The following is a 20289-nucleotide window of genomic DNA, read 5'->3' as shown; positions in this document are numbered from 1 at the left end:
ACGCTTACATGAGCGAGCGTTCTTCCGCTGAATGTGTGCCTATCCTGCCGGAAAGACTACATCACAGCTCACTACTCCCAGGGGACTGCGTTGCGACCCTCAGTCGACAACATGGGCACTCAAGTGGTACCTTGCGTCTGCTTTGCCAGTATCCACAGCTGCTCAGCTGTCAAGTATCTGCCATGGATTCAATAGAGCTCAGACACTGGTTCTGCAACTGACTTTGGAGATAATCTTGGTCTGTGAGGCACACAGGCGCTTCATGAGACATTAGTGCTTGTGGAGCACACACTGACAAGAAAGATGAGTCTGGACAGTGACCTACATACCTAATTCACTTCTAGTTCATGGAAAGATTTATCTCATGATACGGGTCAACCATATACTTTAGACAGCACTAAGACATGGTTTCATGTATGGTCAAAGAAAGCTTAATAGATGTAATGTTCACATATAACGCCTTTGATGTCCATTTTTATTTAAAAAAACAACAACTTTTATTTCAACTGGTGTTGGCAACATACCAATACGTTTTTTTAAAATTGTTATAAATGAATGTCTTAACTTTGACCACCATATCTTTAATAAAAATAAACATTATTGAAGGTGACTAACAACAACTATGGTAATGTGTGCCTTATTTAATCAAAATATATAAGGTCATATTTGTATACATCATGAAACAACGCTTAAGAAATCATAAAAGCGAGAGAGTGGGGCAACAGAACTACATAGACTCACAGTGTCCATGAATGGATCAAACATAAAAAAGCCCCATCTTTGATGTTTGTGAAAAAAATGATGGGTTTCTGTTCAACAGCTCATGCAAATCAACCTAAACAAACATGAGCAGTGGATATCCTTTAGAAAGAAAAAAATCAACCAAAAGCAGTTAATATCAAAATAAATTCAAAATCCTGAAAAATGAATTCAAATAAAATCCATAGAACTGAAAATATAATACAAATAGATAATGCATGGAAAATAAAACATAAAAAGATATCCACCAGAAAATAAATAAGAACGGCCATGCATGAAGCACGGCAGATACTATTTGGAAACTGGATGCAGCGTTTAGTGGATGTTGGTTGTGTGTATGACACAGCTGAGAAGTTCTTATTCACATAGATTCCTTGTTTCATGCTTCTCATACAATCCATATACATCCAGTTCTTAGACATGTCTTCCATTAGTCCCAGTCAGAAGACGACCGTCTCCTCCTCTGGCTCCTTCTCTTTCATTCAGTCCTTTCTTCTCCTCTCTTTGCCATTCGTTTCCTCATCCTCAGTGATGTGCCATAACGGTATACATCTATATATATTTCCCTTTCGTTGTTTGGTACATAAAGTGAAAACCTTCGGGTCGTCGTTTGGTTGAAGTCTCTTATTGGGCAAACAGGAAGGGGAGGAGCTTATGCAGGATCAGGAGAGTGATGAAGAGGAACGGGTCAGTGGTGGTAATGGCTCCAGAACCTGGCCAGACAAAGACAACCAGAGGGGGTGGAAAGGTCAGTGGAAATGTCTCTGTGCTACAAATCACACCTGCACACACAGAAACTGAGGAGAGATATAGTGTTAAGACACATAACCATGGATACCTGGCTGTGGTGAATGGGAAACATTGGGGGATCCTCCAGAATAAACTAAGCTCACAGTAGCTCATGATATCTGTTAACTCCCTGCCAGGAGTAGAATTCTGTATTACCTGGGCCATATTTCACACAATTATGGCTGACAAAATGGCAGTCGTGGAAAATCTCAAATCTACTTTCGTTCACACTTCTGCTGCCATGTTGCAGATAATGATGAGATAGAGGTGAGAGTTTCATCCACATTGCCTGGCTACCTTGAAATGGCGGCATCTACTTATGGTGATGGTTTTGTACAGGAAAGGTGGGAGACATCCCGGGGAGAACTTGGCTATGAGGATGAGTGGACCTTGGATACAGCTCCTAGTCCCTATCTGACACATTTCATTTCCTGTTTGAGCAGTAGAGCAATTGCGGGCTAAAAGCTGTTTCATTATGACGCACGCACACTTGCTCACGAGCACAAATGTTCGTTTACGCACATGCACATGCATAAACGGACACACACGGTCTCCGAAAAACAGACCCCAACAAGCAAAAAGCAGGGCCAGATGGATTTTACAGATCACACACACACAGAAACAAGCGTAATGAGTCAATGTTTAACGAGGCTGGAGTTCCTGTGACATCTCCAGTGTGAAACAGCCGTCTGTTTTTCCATACTCATGTTTTCCCCAGGCCACGCCCGCTACACATCCACACACCAACATTTCCATCATCCCCCAGCCCAAAGACATGGTATAAAGACCACACGAACATCAACTCAAAGACATGAACTCTACTACACGCAAACAGGGCAATACACGTGCTTAACAGTGCCTTACAAGACTCACCCAGAGCCAGGCCAGCTGTCTTAATCACAAACAGAGCCGCAGTGAATTCAGGACAAAATGGAGTGAGTGAGGAAGCATTAGACCAAATGTCTTTCTCTATACTTCGCTGAACGTTGATTCGCTGATTGGCTCTAATCTTCGCATCAATTCCCCTTGTTTCTCCCTCATTCCACTTCTATTGTTTCAATCTCTAATTTCCTTCCACCCGCTCTCTGTTTATGTCTCTGGCACTGTACCTCTTTGTAAACTGTTCTTTTGTGTCCTACCCCCATTTTATTCTTGCCACATTTCTCTTTCTTTGCTCTGCACTCTCTCTGTCTTCCATAGTCATTGAGTAGATGGGCTGTAGAGTGATGGACAGCATCTGGACAGGGCAGCTTATCTGACCCTCCTCACCAAGGACACAAATGAGCTGAAAAAGTGTTTATTTGAGGCTACCTGGAGACAGCCGCCTCTGACGGCCGCTGTCTGTCACCCTGCCCCTTGTGACGCACCCCACTTCAGCCCCAATCAGACCCTTACAATCACCCCTTCTGGCAGGTACTGTCACAGAAATCTTTAAAATGGCCTCAGATCCCCTTTTGAAATGTTTTAGTCACGCAATGTGTGAATGATCCACATCTTAAAAACAAAGGTGTCATTGTATGCTTCTTTTATATCCACAACTTGAATCCCTCCATAGCCTCATAGAGGATATAGATACATTTTCTAACCTCTCTGGAGTACAACCAAATTATGATAAATGTACTATATTACATATTGGATCACAAAAAAATAAAAATTTTACATGACCATGTAGTTTACCAATAAAATGGTCTGATGGTGATGTGGATATACTCGGAATACATATCCCAAATGAAATAAATGATCTCACTCCAATACATTTTAATAGAAAGTTGTAAAAATAGATAAGATCTTGCTACCATGGAAAGGTAAATACCAGTCTATTTGTGGAAAAATCACCCTGATTAACTCTTTAGTATTATCCCAGTTTACGTATTTGCTTATGGTCTTGCCTACGCCTAGCGAACAGTTTTTAAAATTATATGAGAAAAAAAGATTCCATTTTATTTGGAACGGCAAGCCAGACAAAATTAAATGGGCCTATTTATATAATGAATATGAATTCGGTATATAGGTTATATATAGGTTATATATGAGCTACACGGGACTAACCCTGAAGGGTCCCGTGTAGCTCAGTTGGTAGAGCATGGCGTTTGCAATGCCAGGGTTGTGGGTTCGATTCCCACGGGGGGCCAGTAAGTAAATGTATGCACTCACTAACTGTAAGTCGCTCTGGAGCGTCTGCTAAATGACTAAAATGTAAGGAGTTCCACAGCGGAGATTGGAGTATCTGTCCATAAGACCACTTTAAGCCGTACACTCCACAGAGCTGGGCTTTACGGAAGAGTGGCCAGAAAAAAGCCATTGCTTAAATAAAGAAATAAGCAAACACGTTTGGTGTTCGCCAAAAGGCATGTGGGAGACTCCCCAAACATATGGAAGAAGGTACTCTGGTCAGATCAAGGAAAACGCTATGTCTGGCGCAAACCCAACACCTCTCACCATCCCCACAGTGAAGCATGGTGGTGGCAGCATCATGCTGTGGGGATGTTTTTCATCGGCAGGGACTGGGAAACTGGTCAGAATTGAAGGAATGATGGATGGCGCTAAATACAGGGAGATTATTGAGGGAAACCTGTTTCAGTCTTCCAGAGATTTGAGCCTGGGACGGAGGTTCACCTTCCTGCAGGACAATGACCCTAAGCATACTGCTAAAGCAACACTCGAGTGGTTTAAGGGGAAACATTTAAATGTCTTGGAATGGCCTAGTCAAAGCCCAGACCTCAATCCAATTGAGAATCTGTGGTATGACTTGAAGATTGCTGTACACCAGCTGAACCCATCCATCTTGAAGGAGCTGGAGCAGTTTTGCCTTGAAGAATGGGCAAAAATCCAAGTGGCTAGATGTGCCAAGCTTATAGGCATACCCCAAGGGACTTGCAGCTGTAATTGCTGCAAAAGGTGGCTCTACAAAGTATTAACTTTGGGGGGTGGGGGGGGGGGGGGTGAATAGTTATGCACGCTCAAGTTTTTTGTTTTTTTGTCTCATTTCTTGTTTGTTTCACAAGAAAAAATATTTTGCATCTTCAAAGTGGTAGGCATGTTGTGTAAACCAAATTATACAAACCCCCCAAAAATCCATTTCAATTCCAGGTTGTAAGGCAACAAAATAGGAAAAATGCCAAGGTGGGTGAATACTTTCGCAAGCCACTGTATGTGTATGTATATGTATATATATATATACTGTATATATATATGGTGGATTGGAAGTGATGCAGACAATTACATTGATGGAAGTTACAATCTATCTGCAATATTAAAGCTGATCTACCTCCCAAAAAAAAAACATCTGCTAAAAGTTCATATCTGGTGTTAATAGATAATAATTTAGCGCTGCGAAAACCCACACCTTTCAGGTACACTGCTTGAGAAACCAGAACTTCTTCTCATGCACTGATGCCTATAACATGTATAAAACATATTTGGCACAAAACCCTCTATTCTATGTTCTATTCTACTCTAGTCTAGAATATTCTAAAACTTCAACAGACTCAAGGAAAACTCATTATTTTCTATCCACAACTACATTTATGTCATTTAGCAGATGCTCTTATCCAGAGCGACTTACAGTTAGTGAGTGCATACATTTTTTCAAACTGGCCCCCGTGGGAAACAAACCCACAACCCTGGCGTTGCAAGCGCCATGCTCTACCAACTGAGCTACAGGGGACCCATACACACATTAAACAATGGTTTCACCCTGTGTCCTCTATGGTGATCTTTGTCTGACCCTCTCCTGCTCTGACAATTAAAATATATGTTCATTGAAGAAGGAATGCAGGTAAAGCTCTGTTAAATACAAAGGTCAAACAAAAGCCATGAAAATAACTAAATGAATAAACCCACACAAGTCGGCTAAAACTTGAAAGCTTCTCCCAGGACGATTGTTGGCATAATCATTCCACACAGCAGTCACCAAAGTTGTAACACCAAGGCATTACTCAAGCCACACTAATCCCCCTACTGTAAGCACTACATGAGAGGATATTAGTTTACTCTCATAAGAGCAAACACTGCTCCAACTCCAAATGCACACAACACTGTTGGGATCGGTTGTGTTTATCTTCAAACTATGTTTAGGTATCAGTGGATATCTCTCTGTAGAAATAGCATTGCTTTGCCTTGAAGTTCAGATGATTCTCCCCTGAGTTTTGAATCAATCAAAGCACTTACCCTCAGATCACAGTGTCTGTAAGATCATCTGTCTACTGTAGCTAAATCAGTTAGCCAATATTTTACATCCAATGGAAATGTAGGTTTGTGAGAGTAATCTCGACCTTTAAAAAGACAATTCAAATGGCAGACAATCTGCTGTACTTTATATAACCCACCACATTCAAATATTCAGAAACTAAAACCTGGACATTGGGTTAAAAAGCCATCTGTGGTGTACGAAGTGGGGGTGTTGAAATTTCGCTAATTAATAGGCCCAACATATTATTTGGAGATCACATGCCAGCTCAATGAGGGCAAAGAGAAGCAGAAACAATACACCCTCATACAGTGTACAACACTAGATATGACTCAGCTACATGCCCTGTTTGCAGAATAATTACTGTCATTAGTACACCAGCGCTGTGAGGTTGGAAGGTTCAACACTTGATTTCGCTCTCTTTATTTCTCACCCTCTCTCGCTCTCGCTCTCTCTCTCTCTCTCTCTCTCTCTCTCTCTCTCTCTCTCTCTCTCTCTCTCTTCCTCCCCCTCTCGCTGTCTCCCTCTCTCTGTCTGTCTCCCTCTCTCGCCCTGTCTCCCTCTACCTCTCTCTCTCTCTTTCTCTCTCACACATTAGCAGACATTAACAATCTACCTAAAGTAGAACCTCTTGGATATGAGAGGTACAATCTCATCATTCTGTTAGATATGAGTGTTTCTGTAGAGTAACAGCTATGCACTGTGTATACCTGTAACTAATGGCCATTAGGATGACATCACTATTCTCGAAGGTAACGGTTGGCATCTGCTAGATGGCTGAATAGGGGAATGATTAGGAATCGCATATGGGGGAGGACAAACAGAACGACTAAAAACACAAACGCGGATAAAGAAAAAAACATTTTCAGAGCATGGAGTGTGCAATGGGGAGTGTAATACAAAGTACTGTAGATAGATACAGTAAAAAGAAAGGCAAAAGACTATGTTGCAAATAGAGAGAGAAAAAACAAAGGTGGTTGACTTTGTTCTATTCGTTTAATTGGACTGAACATAAAAATAAGGATTTTGTATGATAATTCTCTGGTTGGGCCCTAATTTGTTCCTCATGGATACATACGGGTCAAAAGTCAATGTTCTCTTTTGTTAGGGGGAGGTTGAACACCCACAGGCTTCACCCAAAGGAAACAAAAAGCCTTGGAAGTTCAATAATTCAAGCTGAGGGTGAGGCAAACAAGGCCTCCTCCACCACTTCACCCTCAGCTTGCAGTGCGCCATAGGTTTGTAACTCTGACTGCTTGCGGTAGCTAAAATAAAGAGAACCGCTACAGAGATCTACCATTATGGATTGCCAGCTACCATTGTTCCCTATAGGTCATGTAGTGTCTTTCCTTATAGGTGAAAGTGACCACTCATTTAAGTGAGAACTCTCCACCTCTCTACCACTTTTCCCACTGTCTCATGGTCTTGGATGAGCTATAGGCAGCAACACAAAGGCCCGATAATAATAGAGTGCTGTGAAGTCCCCATAACCGTCCAGCCATCATCTGTCACAGAGATTACAAAACCAGCACAGTGCCTTTTGCCAGGCAAGCAAGGAACGAAAGTCAATCAACACCACATTGGGAGAAGTAAAGTGCTTTCCACACACTGTAAGTACTGACAGTTATCTAACACTTGTCATAATTGTCCTCGGAGCGGAGACTGACAACTGAAAAGCCACATCAGCCTGTTAACATGCAGACACACACAGTGTCCATTACCTCAGACTAATGTACTCTCACACCTTGTTACCTCCACAGGTACACCCTCGCCATCACAAATGGACAGGAAAATCAGCCATGTCCAATATACAGTTTATAATATTTAAATGTATTTTAACCACATTTGATAGTAATGCAACTAACAGGCATGCATGGCATAAACACACACACACACACGCACACACACACACACACACACACACACACACACACACACACACACACACACACACACACACACACACACAGGATGAGATAGACTGAGTGTTTAATGATGGATTGAGACAGCTGTCCAGCCAGAGACAAATACTCTTGGCAAGGGATATCAAGGTCATCTAGGGTGGCAAGCAGACCATTGCATTTTAGGTAGGTGTATTTGAGTGAGCTCTTGCATCACCACTGTCTGGCTGTCCTCTTGCTCTATGCCATCCTCCTCACCCCCTACCAAACAAGCTCACCTGCCAAGTCATTACTCCCGAACTGCTGAGTGCACACAGTCACAATGCTTAATATTATTGCATATCCTATTGCATTGTCAACTGCTCCTATTGCTCTCTCTCTCTGTCTCTCACCTCACTTTCACTGTGAATAATACAAACAGCAACATTATCTAACTAACTCCCACATCCGCAATGTGGAATATTTCCACTAACCAAATGTTCCTATTAATCACGCAGTCCGTAATCAAAATAGATAGTCAATAAAATTCTAATTTTGAATATTCCAGTAAATTAGTTTGATGATTAATCAATTAATTATCTAAGTAATAGCGGTTCACATTGTAATTGGCTTTCAGATTGGCCTACATACAGGTTGATTTTGTGAAACAAGTGAGCCAAATTACTGAGATACGTAAAACAATATTTCAGATGAATGTAAAGTAAGGGAAAACAATATTGTATAAATGCTTGGGAGGTGCCACAAACAAAGAAATGTGATGAGATGAAAATCTTTACAATAATATTCTGTTTGTAATGTTGAAAAATGCTAGGATTAGTGGTTGTGATTACATGGATGGTTGTATTCACAGTTGAAAGTTTCAACATGGTTCCATTTCACTGTTGTGTAGTAGCATTTCGTAGTTTTTCTGTTAGTGAATTAAGAACTAGGAGGAACATTCACAACTGTGAAGTCTCCACACATTCCACTGTGAATTCATGTAAGACAACCTCCACCTCCAAAGTGTTAGCCACTGATCCTCCATGGGACTGTCTATCTGGTTCCCTGTGAACCTCTGGAGAATGGTGCACTGCACGTTTATCTGTTATCCCAGCAAGGCCACCAAACCCCCAGATGAAAAAATGAAAATGTGAGAGGCAATTTGAGACACCTGACAGTGTGGTGAGGACCCGGCCTATCTGCCACCTGCCCGTGGCATTTCCCCTTTAATATTAATTGTTTCTGCCACTCAGCCAGATGACATTGCAGAAAAGTGACAGATGCACGCATTTCCGAGAGGCGGGCAGATCGCATTTTTTCCCCTCAGCTGTCATTATTGTGGTAAGACAGGAGAAGGCCAATCTTTCAAATATGCCAGGGTGCTTTTTAACCTTCACAAGCTGTTGACAAATATGTTGAGGGGTTCACTTAAAGAAAAAAGCCAAGACAAATTCTGTATCCCTCCGTCAATGTAAAAGTGTCAGGGAGGCACTTTTACATTGATTGACTTACTGTATTTGATTTAGTCTGGCAGAGATACATGACGAGAGACAGAGAAGAAAATACTGGCCAGCCAATTTAAAGGAATATAGCAGCCTTGAGCAAACAGTAAAATATGAAAAATAATATGCATCAGATTTTCCTAAATCAACAGGTGAGCTTGCCTTGCTCTGTCCTGGACAATCATGTTTAGACAACTAGCCCAGAGCTCAGTCTAATACCTCTGATCCTCAGATGATGTTGTTTTTCGATACAAAATCAGTATTTAGAGTATTACTGCTCAGTATGAGGCATATACGAATGTTTGTCAGTCAATCCAATTGCCCTAACAATGGCTGCCTGACCTTAGCTTGTTGTGTAATCAAAACAGAGCACTATTGTATTCAAGTCTACTAATCAAACAGTGAATAGGATTCTGATTTTTGAATTTAGAATTAGAGCTTAACGGTAATATTGAACGTCAATGACATTTCTTTTGGAACAACAGCAGGCTAATTTGACATTTAGGTGATTGAAAAGTCTCAAAAAAGCAACAACAAAAATAAACAGTAATGAGAGAGCGAGAGAGAGAGAGAGAGAGAGAGAGAGAGAGAGAGAGAGAGAGAGAGAGAGAGAGAGAGAGAGAGAGAGAGAGAGAGAGAGAGAGAGAGAGAGAGAGAGAGAGAGAGAGAGAGAGAGAGAGAGAGAGAGAGAGAGAGAGAGAGAGAGAGAGAGAGAGAGAGAGAGAGAGAGAGTCAGTGAACTGGCAGTGGTATTGTTAGATTTTCTCGCCAAATGGCCGCCTCCAACTCGCTTCGCTAAGGACATGGCTGGCCGAGCATGCTGATCCACAGTGCCAGTCCCAGGGCATTTAACGTGCACTAGGCTATTCTCACGTCCACAGCACATGTCCAGGATGGCAGCATCAGTGTTCTAAACAGTCCAACACGAGGAGGCCGAACAGCATGGTGCCATTCTATTAGCTTGGTGTTGTTTGCATGATTACCCCTTGGTTGGCAGTTAGCTTCATTCAGAAAGTAAGGGATTCGACTCACACAGAAAATACCAAATGGATCACTGGCCTCTGGATAAGAGAGTCTGCTAAATGACTAACAAGTATAAGTAAATGTAGAATTCCAATAACCAATTTGCACAGCTCTGTTGATTACATTTTCAATGGAACTCAAGGTTCTGTTGATGACATTGGCTTCAAGCATACATTGATATATACATGTTGTTGGATGATATTACTGAATCAGAGGTGAAGCACTGTGCTCAAAGACACAGGTAGAGTTGTATAACTGTTTCCTCTGTAGTCCTCTCCTCCAGTCATCGACCACCAGCTGTCCTCCACTGCCCTGAGGACAAAGCCACAGCAAGGGGAGAACAGCCATCCCGACAAGCCACAACACACGTCGAGCAGACACAACACTGAGTACGATAGACACAATAGGGAAGGAACAGAGAATGTAACTCCCCACCATGTCTCCTCCAAGGGCCTCTAGAATATTTCTAAAACTTCCCTTCAGGAGTTCCTTTCACTCTTATCACCACACGGAAGTATAGAACCCTTGAGGAGAGACACAACCCCATGTAAAGAGGCCAGAACCCTGGCAATAGCCCTATCATTAGACGAGGGCCCTGCTCTACATTACCCCCTTAGCCACCCTGCAAATCACCAACGCACTGACAGCAATAGCCAGGAGAGAGGAGAAGTCTGCACACATGCTTCCAGCCAGAGAAATGAACATGGTCTCCCTGGCTGCATTCACATAATGTCTGTACACACACGCAGACACAATCAAAACATACATCAGCAAACAGTTACATGCTAATGCATATAAACAGACAAGTGTGATCCCACATACTGATAAGTATGTCTCCACCATCCCTACCCCCAGCCAGACATGTCTCCCATGCTGCACCACCACTGCGTCAGCAGCTGTACGTCTGATATGGCAGAACGGCGAATTAAACCCTCCTGCGGAGTCTGTGAAATTTAATTATTCAGGAGTATGCTTCATCGATCAGTAGCGAGTCTGACATGTGAGCTAGCCCCCTGCTCGCTCTCTCCAAGGTCTGCTTTAAGGCACTCTCACGTTATAGTGCGGAGATCATGAGGAGACATCGTATCCATGGCCATTGTGAATCATATCTTTATCATTTATTTCTCTGTATGGTGGACACTATAAAGGCAAGAACCTGTCACTCTCCTCAGTGGGGAATCATAAGTATTCACCCCCCTTGGATTTTTCAGATTTTGTTGCGTACACAAAGTGTGTCATTGAGCTACACAAAATACTTTAATGTCAAAGTGAAAGAAAAATTCCCTACTTTTCACACCTGGATTGTGCGATATTTTCCCATTATTCTTTTCAAAATTCTTCAAGCTCTGTCAAGGTGTTAGGGGTCATGGCTAGACAGTCATTTTCAAGTCTTGCCATAGATTTCGAGCAGATTTAAGTCAAAACTGTAACTTGGCCACTCAGGAACATTCACTGTCTTCTTGGTGAGCAACTCCAGTATAGATTTGGCCTTGTGTTGTAGGTTATTGTCCTGCTAAAACGTGAATATTTCTCCCAGCGTATGGTGTAAAGCAGACTGAAGCAGGTTTTCCTCTAGGATTGTGCCTGTGCTAAGCTCCATCCTGTTTCTTTTTATCCTGAAAAACTCCCCAGTTTTGCCGATGTCAAGCATACCCATACCATGATGCAGCCACCACAATGCTTGAAAATAAGGAGGCAGTTACTCAGGGATGGATTGTGATGGATTTGCCCCAAACATAAGGCTTTGCATTTATTCCAAAAAGTTATTCCTTTGCCGTGTTTTTATTGCAGCCTTACTTTAGTGCCTTGTTGCATACAGGATGCAAGTTTTGGAATATGTTTATTATATACAGTGCATTCGGAAAGTATTCAGACCCCTTGACTTTTTCCACATTTTGTTATGTTACAGCCTTGTTCTAAAATGGATCAAATTGGTTTTTCCACTCATCAATCTATACAAAATGCCCCATAATGACAAAGCAAAAATAGTTTATTTGAGAGAAAAAAAATTCACATTTATACAAAACAAAAAACGGAAATATCACAAGTATTCAGACCCTTCACTCAGTACTTTGTTGAAGAACCTTTGGTAGCAATTACTGCCTCAAGTCTTGGCACACCTGTATTTGGGGGGTTTCTCCCATTCTTCTCTGCAGATCCTCTCAAGCTCTGTCAAGTTGGATGGGGAGCGTCGCTGCACAGCTATTTTCAGGTCTCTCCAGAGATATTTGATCGGGTTCAAGTCCGGGCTCTGACTGGGCCACTCAAGGACATTCAGACACTTGTCCCAAAGCCACTCCTACATTGTCTTGGCTGTGTGCTTAGGGTCGATGTCCTGTTGGAAGGTGAACCTTCGCCCCGGTCTGAGGACCTGGGCGCTCTGGAGCAGGTTTTCATCAAGGATCTCTCCGTACTTTGCTCTGTTCATCTTTGCCTCGAGCCTGCCTAGTCTCCCAGTCCCTGCCGCTGAAAAATATCCCCACAGCATGATGTTGCCACCACCATGCTTCACCGTAGGGATGGTGCCAGGTTTCCTCCAGACGTGACGCTTGGCATTCAGGCCAAAAAGTTCAGTCTTGGTTTCATCAGACCAGAGAATGTTGTTTCTCATGGTCTGAGAGTTTTTAGGTGAATTTACCACAGGTGGACTCCAATCAAGTTGTAGAAACATCTCAAGGATGATCAATGGAAACAGGATGACCTGAGCTCAAATTTAGAGTCTCATAGCAAAGTGTCTGAATACTTATGTAAATAACGTATTTTTGTTTTTAATTGTTAATACATTTGCAAACATTTCTAAAAACCGGTTTTTATGGGATATCGTGTGTAGATTGCTGAGGATTTTCTTTAAAAAAAATCAATTTTAGAAAAAGGCTGTAATATAACAAAATGTGGAAAAAGTCAAGGGGTCTGAATACTTTCCGAATACATATATATTACTCTATTCACTCTGTCATTTAGGTAATTATTGTGGAGTAACTCATTTCGGTAGCCATGAAGTCCTTTGAAAGGCTGGTCATGGCTCATATCAATGCCATCATCCCGGAAACACCAGACCCACTCCAATTCGCATACCGCCCCAACAGATCCATAGATGACACAATCTCAATCACACTCCACACTGCCCTTTCCCACCTGGACAAAAGGAACACCTATGTGAGCATGCTGTTCATTGACTACAGGTCAGCGTTCAACACCATAGTGCCCACAAAACTCATCACTAAGCTAATGACCCTGGGACTAAACACCTCCCTCTGCAACTGGATCCTGGACTTCCTGATGGGCCGCCCCCAGGTGGTAAGGGTAGGCAGCAACACATCTGCCACGCTGATTCTCAACACCGGGGACCCTCAGGGGTGCGTGCTTAGTCCGCTCCTGTACTCCCTGTTCACCCACGACTGTGTGGCCAAGCACAACTCCAACACCAACATTAAGTTTGCTGACGACACAACAGTGGTAGGCCTGATCACCGACAACGATGAGACAGCCTATAGGGAGGAGGTCAGAGACCTGGCAGTGTGTTGCAAGGACAACATCCTCTCCCTCAATGTGAGAAAGACAAAGGAGCAGATCGTGGACTACAGGAAAAGGAGGGCCGAACAGAACCCCATTAACATTGACAGGGCTGTAGTGGAGCGGGTTGAGAGTTTCAAGTTCCTTGGTGTCCACATCACCAACAAACTATCATGGTCCAAAAACACCAAGACAGTCGTGAAGAGGGCACAACAACACCTTTTCCCCCTCAGGAGACTGAAAGATTTGGCATGGGTCCCCAGATCCTCAAAAAGTACTACAGCTACACCACCGAGAGCATCCTGACCGGTTGCATCACCGCCTGGTATGACAAGTGCTTGGCATACGACCGTAAGGCGCTACAGAGGGTATTCCGTACGGCCCAATACATCACAGGGGCCAAGCTTCCTGCCATCCAGGACCTATATACTAGGCGGTGTCAGAGGAAGGCCCAAAAAATTGTCAGAGACTCCAGTCACCCAAGTCATTGACTGTTCTCTCTGGTACCGCATGGCAAGCGCCAAGTCTTGGTCCAAAACGCTCCTTAACAGCTTATACCTCCAAGCTATAAGACTGCTGAACAATTAATCAAATGGCCATCCGGACTATTTACATGGCTGTCACATTGCCTCCATCATGCTTGACAGATGGCATCAAGCACTCCTCCAGCATCTTTTCATTTGGCCTGCGTCTCACAAATGTTCTTCTTTGTGATCTGAACACCTCAAACTTCGATTGGTCTGTCCATAACACTTTTTTCCAATCTTCCTCTGTCCAGTGTCTTTGTTCTTTTGCCCATCTTAATATTTTATTTTTATTGGCCAGTCTGAGATATGGCTTTTTCTTTACAACTCTGCCTAGAAGGTCAGCATCCCGGAGTCGCCTCTTCACTGTTGACGTTGAGACTGGTGTTTTGCAGGTACTATTTAATGAAGCTGCCAGTTGAGAACTTGTGAGGCGTTTGTTTCTCAAACTAGACACTCTAATGTATTTGTCCTCTTGCTCAGTTGTGCACCGGGACCTCCCACTCCTCTTTCTATTCTGGTTAGAGCCAGTTTGCGCTGTTCTGTGAAGGGAGTAGTACACAGCATTGTACAAGATCTTCAGTTTCTTGGCAATTTCTCACATGGAATAGCCTTCATTTCTCAGAACAAGAATAGACTGACGAGTTTCAGAAGAAAGTTATTTGTTTCTGGCCATTTTGAGCCTGGAATCGAACCCACAATTGCTGATGCTCCAGATACTCAACTAGTCTCAAGAAGGCCAGTTTTATTGCTTCTTTATTCAGCACAACAGTTTTCAGCTATGCTAACATAATTGAAAAAGGTTTTTCTAATGATCAATTATCCTTTTAAAATGATCAACTTAGATTAGCAAACACAACTTGCCATTGGAACACAGGACAGATGGTTGCTGATAATGGGCCTCTGTACGCCTATGTAGATATTCCATTAAAAATCAGCAGTTTCCAGCTACAATAGCCATTTACAACATTAACAATGTCTACACTGTATTTCTGATCAATTTGATGTTATTTTCATGGACAAAAAAATTGCTTTTCTTTCGAAAAAACAAAGACATTTCTAAGTGACCCCAAACTTTTGAGCGTATATATGGGGGACAGAGGAAGGGATAGTCATTCAAAAATGATATCAACCCTATTATTTCACACAGAGTGAGTCCATGTAATTTATTATGTGATTTTCTAAGCTACATTTTACTCCTGAACTAATTTAGGCTTGCCTAAAGAAAAGGGGTGAATACTTTTGCAACAACTATATTTTAGTTATTTAATTTGTAGGCCTATTAATTTGTTAACATTTGTAGAATGTTTTTTTCACTTTGACATTATGGAGTATTTTGTGTAGATCAATGACAATGACATTTCAATCCCACTATGTCACCCACAACAAAATGTGGAAAAAATCCAAGGGGGTGAATATTTATGATACCCACTGTATATACACACCTTCCCTCACTCTCCATAGTCTGACTATAACCTCGGGAAAAATCAAACGTCTCAACTGGTGGCAAGATAGGCAGATATGTCCCACCATGGATAAATGTTTTTTTTTATTATTAAGGTATGATGAAAGAAACAGTACCTCCCCTTAAGAAATATTGCCCTGTCAAGCAATATAATTCCATGTAACAGGTGTTGTACTCTACAAGTGTCATCCAATATATTATTTGTAAATAACATTACATAATTTAATGACAATAAAAATGTCAGTGTAATTTATCATTCACTAAAAAAGGGCAAAATCACTGGTCCGAATGACATGCTCCTGAGGGTCTGACAGGAGATTGAGGAGAAACACACATAAACTCCCATCTTCTCACCCTGTATCACTAGGTGTCACTGTTGCACTTTAACTTACCAGCTCCGTGCTGTTGTCGGAGGATGGCCGCATTGCCGGGCCTCGGCGAAGCTGAGGACTTCACTGCAGAGGCGGTGGTCGTCGTGCTGGCGGGGAGGGGGCCATGTCCCGCCGGAGGAGGCACACGAGGCTTTCCCTGACCCGGCTCAGAGGTAGCTCGCCCCCCGGCCACAGCGTCCTTGCTGTTCCTCAGTGGCCATCTATTCTGGATGTGGGACACGGCCTCCTCCGCCACCATGCCATCACGAGGAATCACCCGGAGGGTGGCTTGAACCTTGTATTCCTGAGTCTCGTCGGAGTACAAGTCGGAAACTCGGCACTCGTACACCCCCTCGTCCTCCTTTCGCACCTTGGAGAGACTAAGCCTGTGAGATATGGCGCTGCCCTGCACCCTCACAGTCTACAAAGAGAAACAGAGAAAAGGAGAAATTGCTACATGCACAATATAACCTGTTGGTTTCGAAAATAAATATGTCTATATCAAAGTAGACTAGGCCGGCCACTCGTTAGACTACTGCCACATATGCAGCTCGTGATGAAGGCTTATGCGTTTGATAGCCTAAAGCCTAAAGGCCTATAATCCAAAAATGCAAAAACGTGTGGATGCAGTCTCAATAGAGAAAAAACTTGCCTCTTGGCAGGAAAATGCAATTACATCGCAGTTTAGTGGTGGGCCTAAACATGGCAGATTTAACGCTGCCTTTTGTGTGGCAAGTCTCTGAATACATTTCAAAACAAGATTAGGTTATATTTATATTCTAAAGGCGTGATAGTGGTGAGCCAGCCAGGTTGGAGCAAACTGTACAAAATGGAGTCGTAAGTCTAGAAAAAAAGATGCTTGGAAAAATGCCCAGTTGCACCAGAGGCCTGGACAGTTACCACCATAACTTGTGCTAAAATATTGGCAATCAGCCTTCATAGCGCCACTTGGCCATATCATGTGGCTAGCACTATGATCTTGAACAACGAAATAAACATTTTATTACTCAGATGCATTATGGCACTTAACTGTGCAGCCATATACAAATACAATAAAAAGCGAACATTTTAACAAATCAGATGCTTCAGCTGGACATGGTTAGTGACAAGAGAAACACAAGCACTTACGCTTATTTTTGTGGCATCCTTTTGAGTGACCTGAAACCAGAAATTTGTCGAAGTGTTATGGTCAGCCAGAGACACAAGACTGCATAATACTCTCTTTTATAGCAGTTACACGTTACAATATGAGCTTCACCACCATTGGAATGCCATGTGCAATTTTGAGAAGCTTTCGACATTGTAAAATTGTTTTTACAACTGCGTGCATTGGAATCAGCACCATGGACAGCAACAGTTGCGTTGCTCCCAAACAGCGTGCATTGACATCAGCACCATGGACAGCGACATCTGCATTAGCTCTCGAGCTGTCATAAATAATCGGTTGTGTTTTTCAGTGCATGTTTAATGTGGTTAAATAACAGAGCAGAAACTACAGATGGGGTTGTTCTGTGTCCCTGAGTCGATCGAAACAGAGGCACAGAGGGTGTAATCATGTCACAGTTCTCCAACAGCATTATGGAATATTCCAACGTGGGCATTTCCGCTGCATGCATGAGAACTCTCTCTGAACTGATTTTAAAATCCTAAGTGCCATTTGTATCATTAGGTGTGACGTCCCCCCTCCGGCCCACCCCAATACACACATCCCCTTCTTTAATATAAATGGCCACACAGTGTTTATAATCTCCAATACATCCACTCACATGCCTTTTTTCGCAACATGTTGTAATGAAGTCCATCAAACAAATAGCGACATATGTCGTACATATGGCAATGCCATCATGAAAAGCCAGATTGCACACAGCCGTAGCCGTAAGTGTCAATCACTTTTGGTGCAACTTCGAACATTTAAACAGAGCCCCTCTCAGTAGTTGCCCGGGAGCAGCCCAACCTGCCCTCCCTGTCATTGGGACAGCATTACCTTGGCTCTGTTCGCCGGAGCGCTTATTTGCAGTTCGTGTGCAAGTTCTTTAGGTGTTGTCTCCTTTAGGTACCACCACTGGATCTCAAGCGAGAAGGGCGATGATCCGATGGCCCGAAAGGCGCACGGCATCTCAACGTCTTCTCCCTCACCGACACTCACATCTTTGGGCACTTCAGTAAATGTAGCTAACATTGGGAAAAGACAACATATAGAATAGATTAATATGGTGGAATGACAAATTAACAAAGGTCTGAGATTACGTAGCCTCATGACAGACAACTAAAATACTTTAGAGATATCCGTAACCAAATTGTCTTTATTTCTCAATACAATCATATTCAGGTTGCCATTAATCTAAAATATCAGTTTATAATAGTTTAAGACTTAAAAGAAAATAGACAATGAAGCAATGACGCAAAGGTAGCCTACACAACTAGGCGTATTGGTTTTATGTGACCCGTGCACTGTGAATTGAAATGACCATGGCGTTTGATATAACCTGTAACACAATAAATACAAGTATTTGGTCACCATGAGAATACTAATTATTGTTACTTTACGTGTTTTGAGAGATTATGTTCATCTAGCATTAGGCTTAGCATAACTGAGGAAATGTGGACATTATCCAAAACTGCTGAAGCGCAGTCTTGACATGTGTGCGTCTAATACTTTAATCTTATCAATCTATTCTCTCACCCATGTATAATTTAATCGACAACGTCATTTGTTTTTTCTTCTAACGATCAAGTCACTGCAGCAGAATAATGAGCTTGACTTCAAATAATGACCCGGTCCCGTCCATATCGCAACAGCTTGAAATAAAAAATCTAACGACAGGGCTGTTCGATTGACAGCATTTGTGTTGACCATCAAAAGCACGGCATGCCACGACAGACAAAGTTGACTTACCATTTACACAGAATAACAAGGGTGCATTAAGAATTAAATAATAAAGGACGCCGTTGAGTCCCCGTTTTTCCATCTCATATATAGGCTAGGGTAGTTAGATTAGAGATCGCGTAAAGACGGTCATTTGACCATAAATGAATCTTTATAACATCAACATTTCAATTTCCATGATGGGCAAGCGTTGGTCTCTGATCTGTTGGGTTATTCGTTAGCTTTGCCAAAGATTTAGGATATTTCACAAGATCCAAATAACGTACTCCAAAATGTTTTCCTGCCAGCCAGGCGAAAAACGTACAATCCAAAGGTGCGAACCAGAATACCCTCTCTTGGTAAGTGAGAATGTTCTGCAGCTGCTCTATATTCTGTTATTATCCCTTTATAACTGTGATTCCTTATTTCCCGATGTGCTTCAGGTCGAAACCAAACTTCTTCTCGGCTGAAAGAAACCTGCTCATTCTGCTTTCCACATGAAGGGAAGGTTTCCCGGGCACTTCTCCAACACCCATTACATAACCATCCTTGTGTCTGCTCCCATAAAGAGGACCTGCCGATGACTAGATTCCCGTGTTTTGTACTAAGACCTGGAGGATCAGTCGATAGTTCCCAGTTTCGCGAGCGGATCCCTCTGCTTTGTGTGCGAGTGCATATTAGTGAGGAGGCGCTTTAGCATTTCCAAACCGACTTGCTTAGTGTGGAATGCGCGCGACGCCACCGATAGCCTGACGCGCGTTGAAACCTAATCAACCCTTCCCTCAAATCAACGCGCGGCTCAACCTATGAGGACAATTTTCACAACCTGACGTCCAAACGAAATGCCAACCCTTAAAACATATAGAATCAAAATGATTCATGCTGTTTTCTCTCCAAAATCAACAAGCCACTCTAAAATTAGCCGGAGCCGAGCTGTGGTTGGAGCTTTTTGTTTCTTTAATGTGAAAAATAGGCCTACAGAAAAAACAGCAGAGCTTTAGACTTTTTTGTTGTTGCGGTATTGGTCAGCTGTCGCACAGCCTCCTGTATTAAAACCACCGGGATAATCCTTATTCCCTCAAACAGACAATGTGGTAATTCGGATTAAAATCAATTTCACCAGGCTATTGAACCATTCAACACAGTCTTGCTCCTATTTAATCATTTTGTGCTATTTGCTTTGAAAATATATAGGTAATTATGTCAATGTCACCCAATACATGTCATAACGGTTTATGGTTTGATGATTATGATGTTTGGTGTGACCAGCCTACTGTGACACACACACACACACACACACACACACACACACACACACACACACACACACACACACACACACACACACTCACTCACTCACTCACTCACTCACTCACTCACTCACTCACTCACTCACTCACTCACTCAC

General features: G+C 42.5%; 1 protein-coding gene across 1 annotated transcript; it reads right to left on the bottom strand.

Annotated features, from left to right (window-relative positions):
* Positions 1 to 457: 457 nt before the first annotated feature.
* Positions 458 to 19599, bottom strand: vstm2b (V-set and transmembrane domain containing 2B). Its single transcript, XM_084159684.1, has 5 exons — positions 18912 to 19599; positions 18000 to 18187; positions 17144 to 17173; positions 16037 to 16436; positions 458 to 1472 (listed from the first exon to the last, which is right to left on the bottom strand). Exons 1-5 carry the CDS (start codon positions 18982 to 18984, stop codon positions 1384 to 1386), a joined length of 780 nt encoding a protein of 259 aa, XP_084015810.1. The 5' UTR covers positions 18985 to 19599; the 3' UTR covers positions 458 to 1383.
* Positions 19600 to 20289: the final 690 nt, after the last annotated feature.

This window comes from Coregonus lavaretus (assembly GCF_964263955.1).
Source record: "Coregonus lavaretus genome assembly, chromosome: 4".
NCBI lineage: Eukaryota > Metazoa > Chordata > Actinopteri > Salmoniformes > Salmonidae > Coregonus > Coregonus lavaretus.
This window is presented reverse-complemented; position numbering and strand designations above follow the sequence as displayed.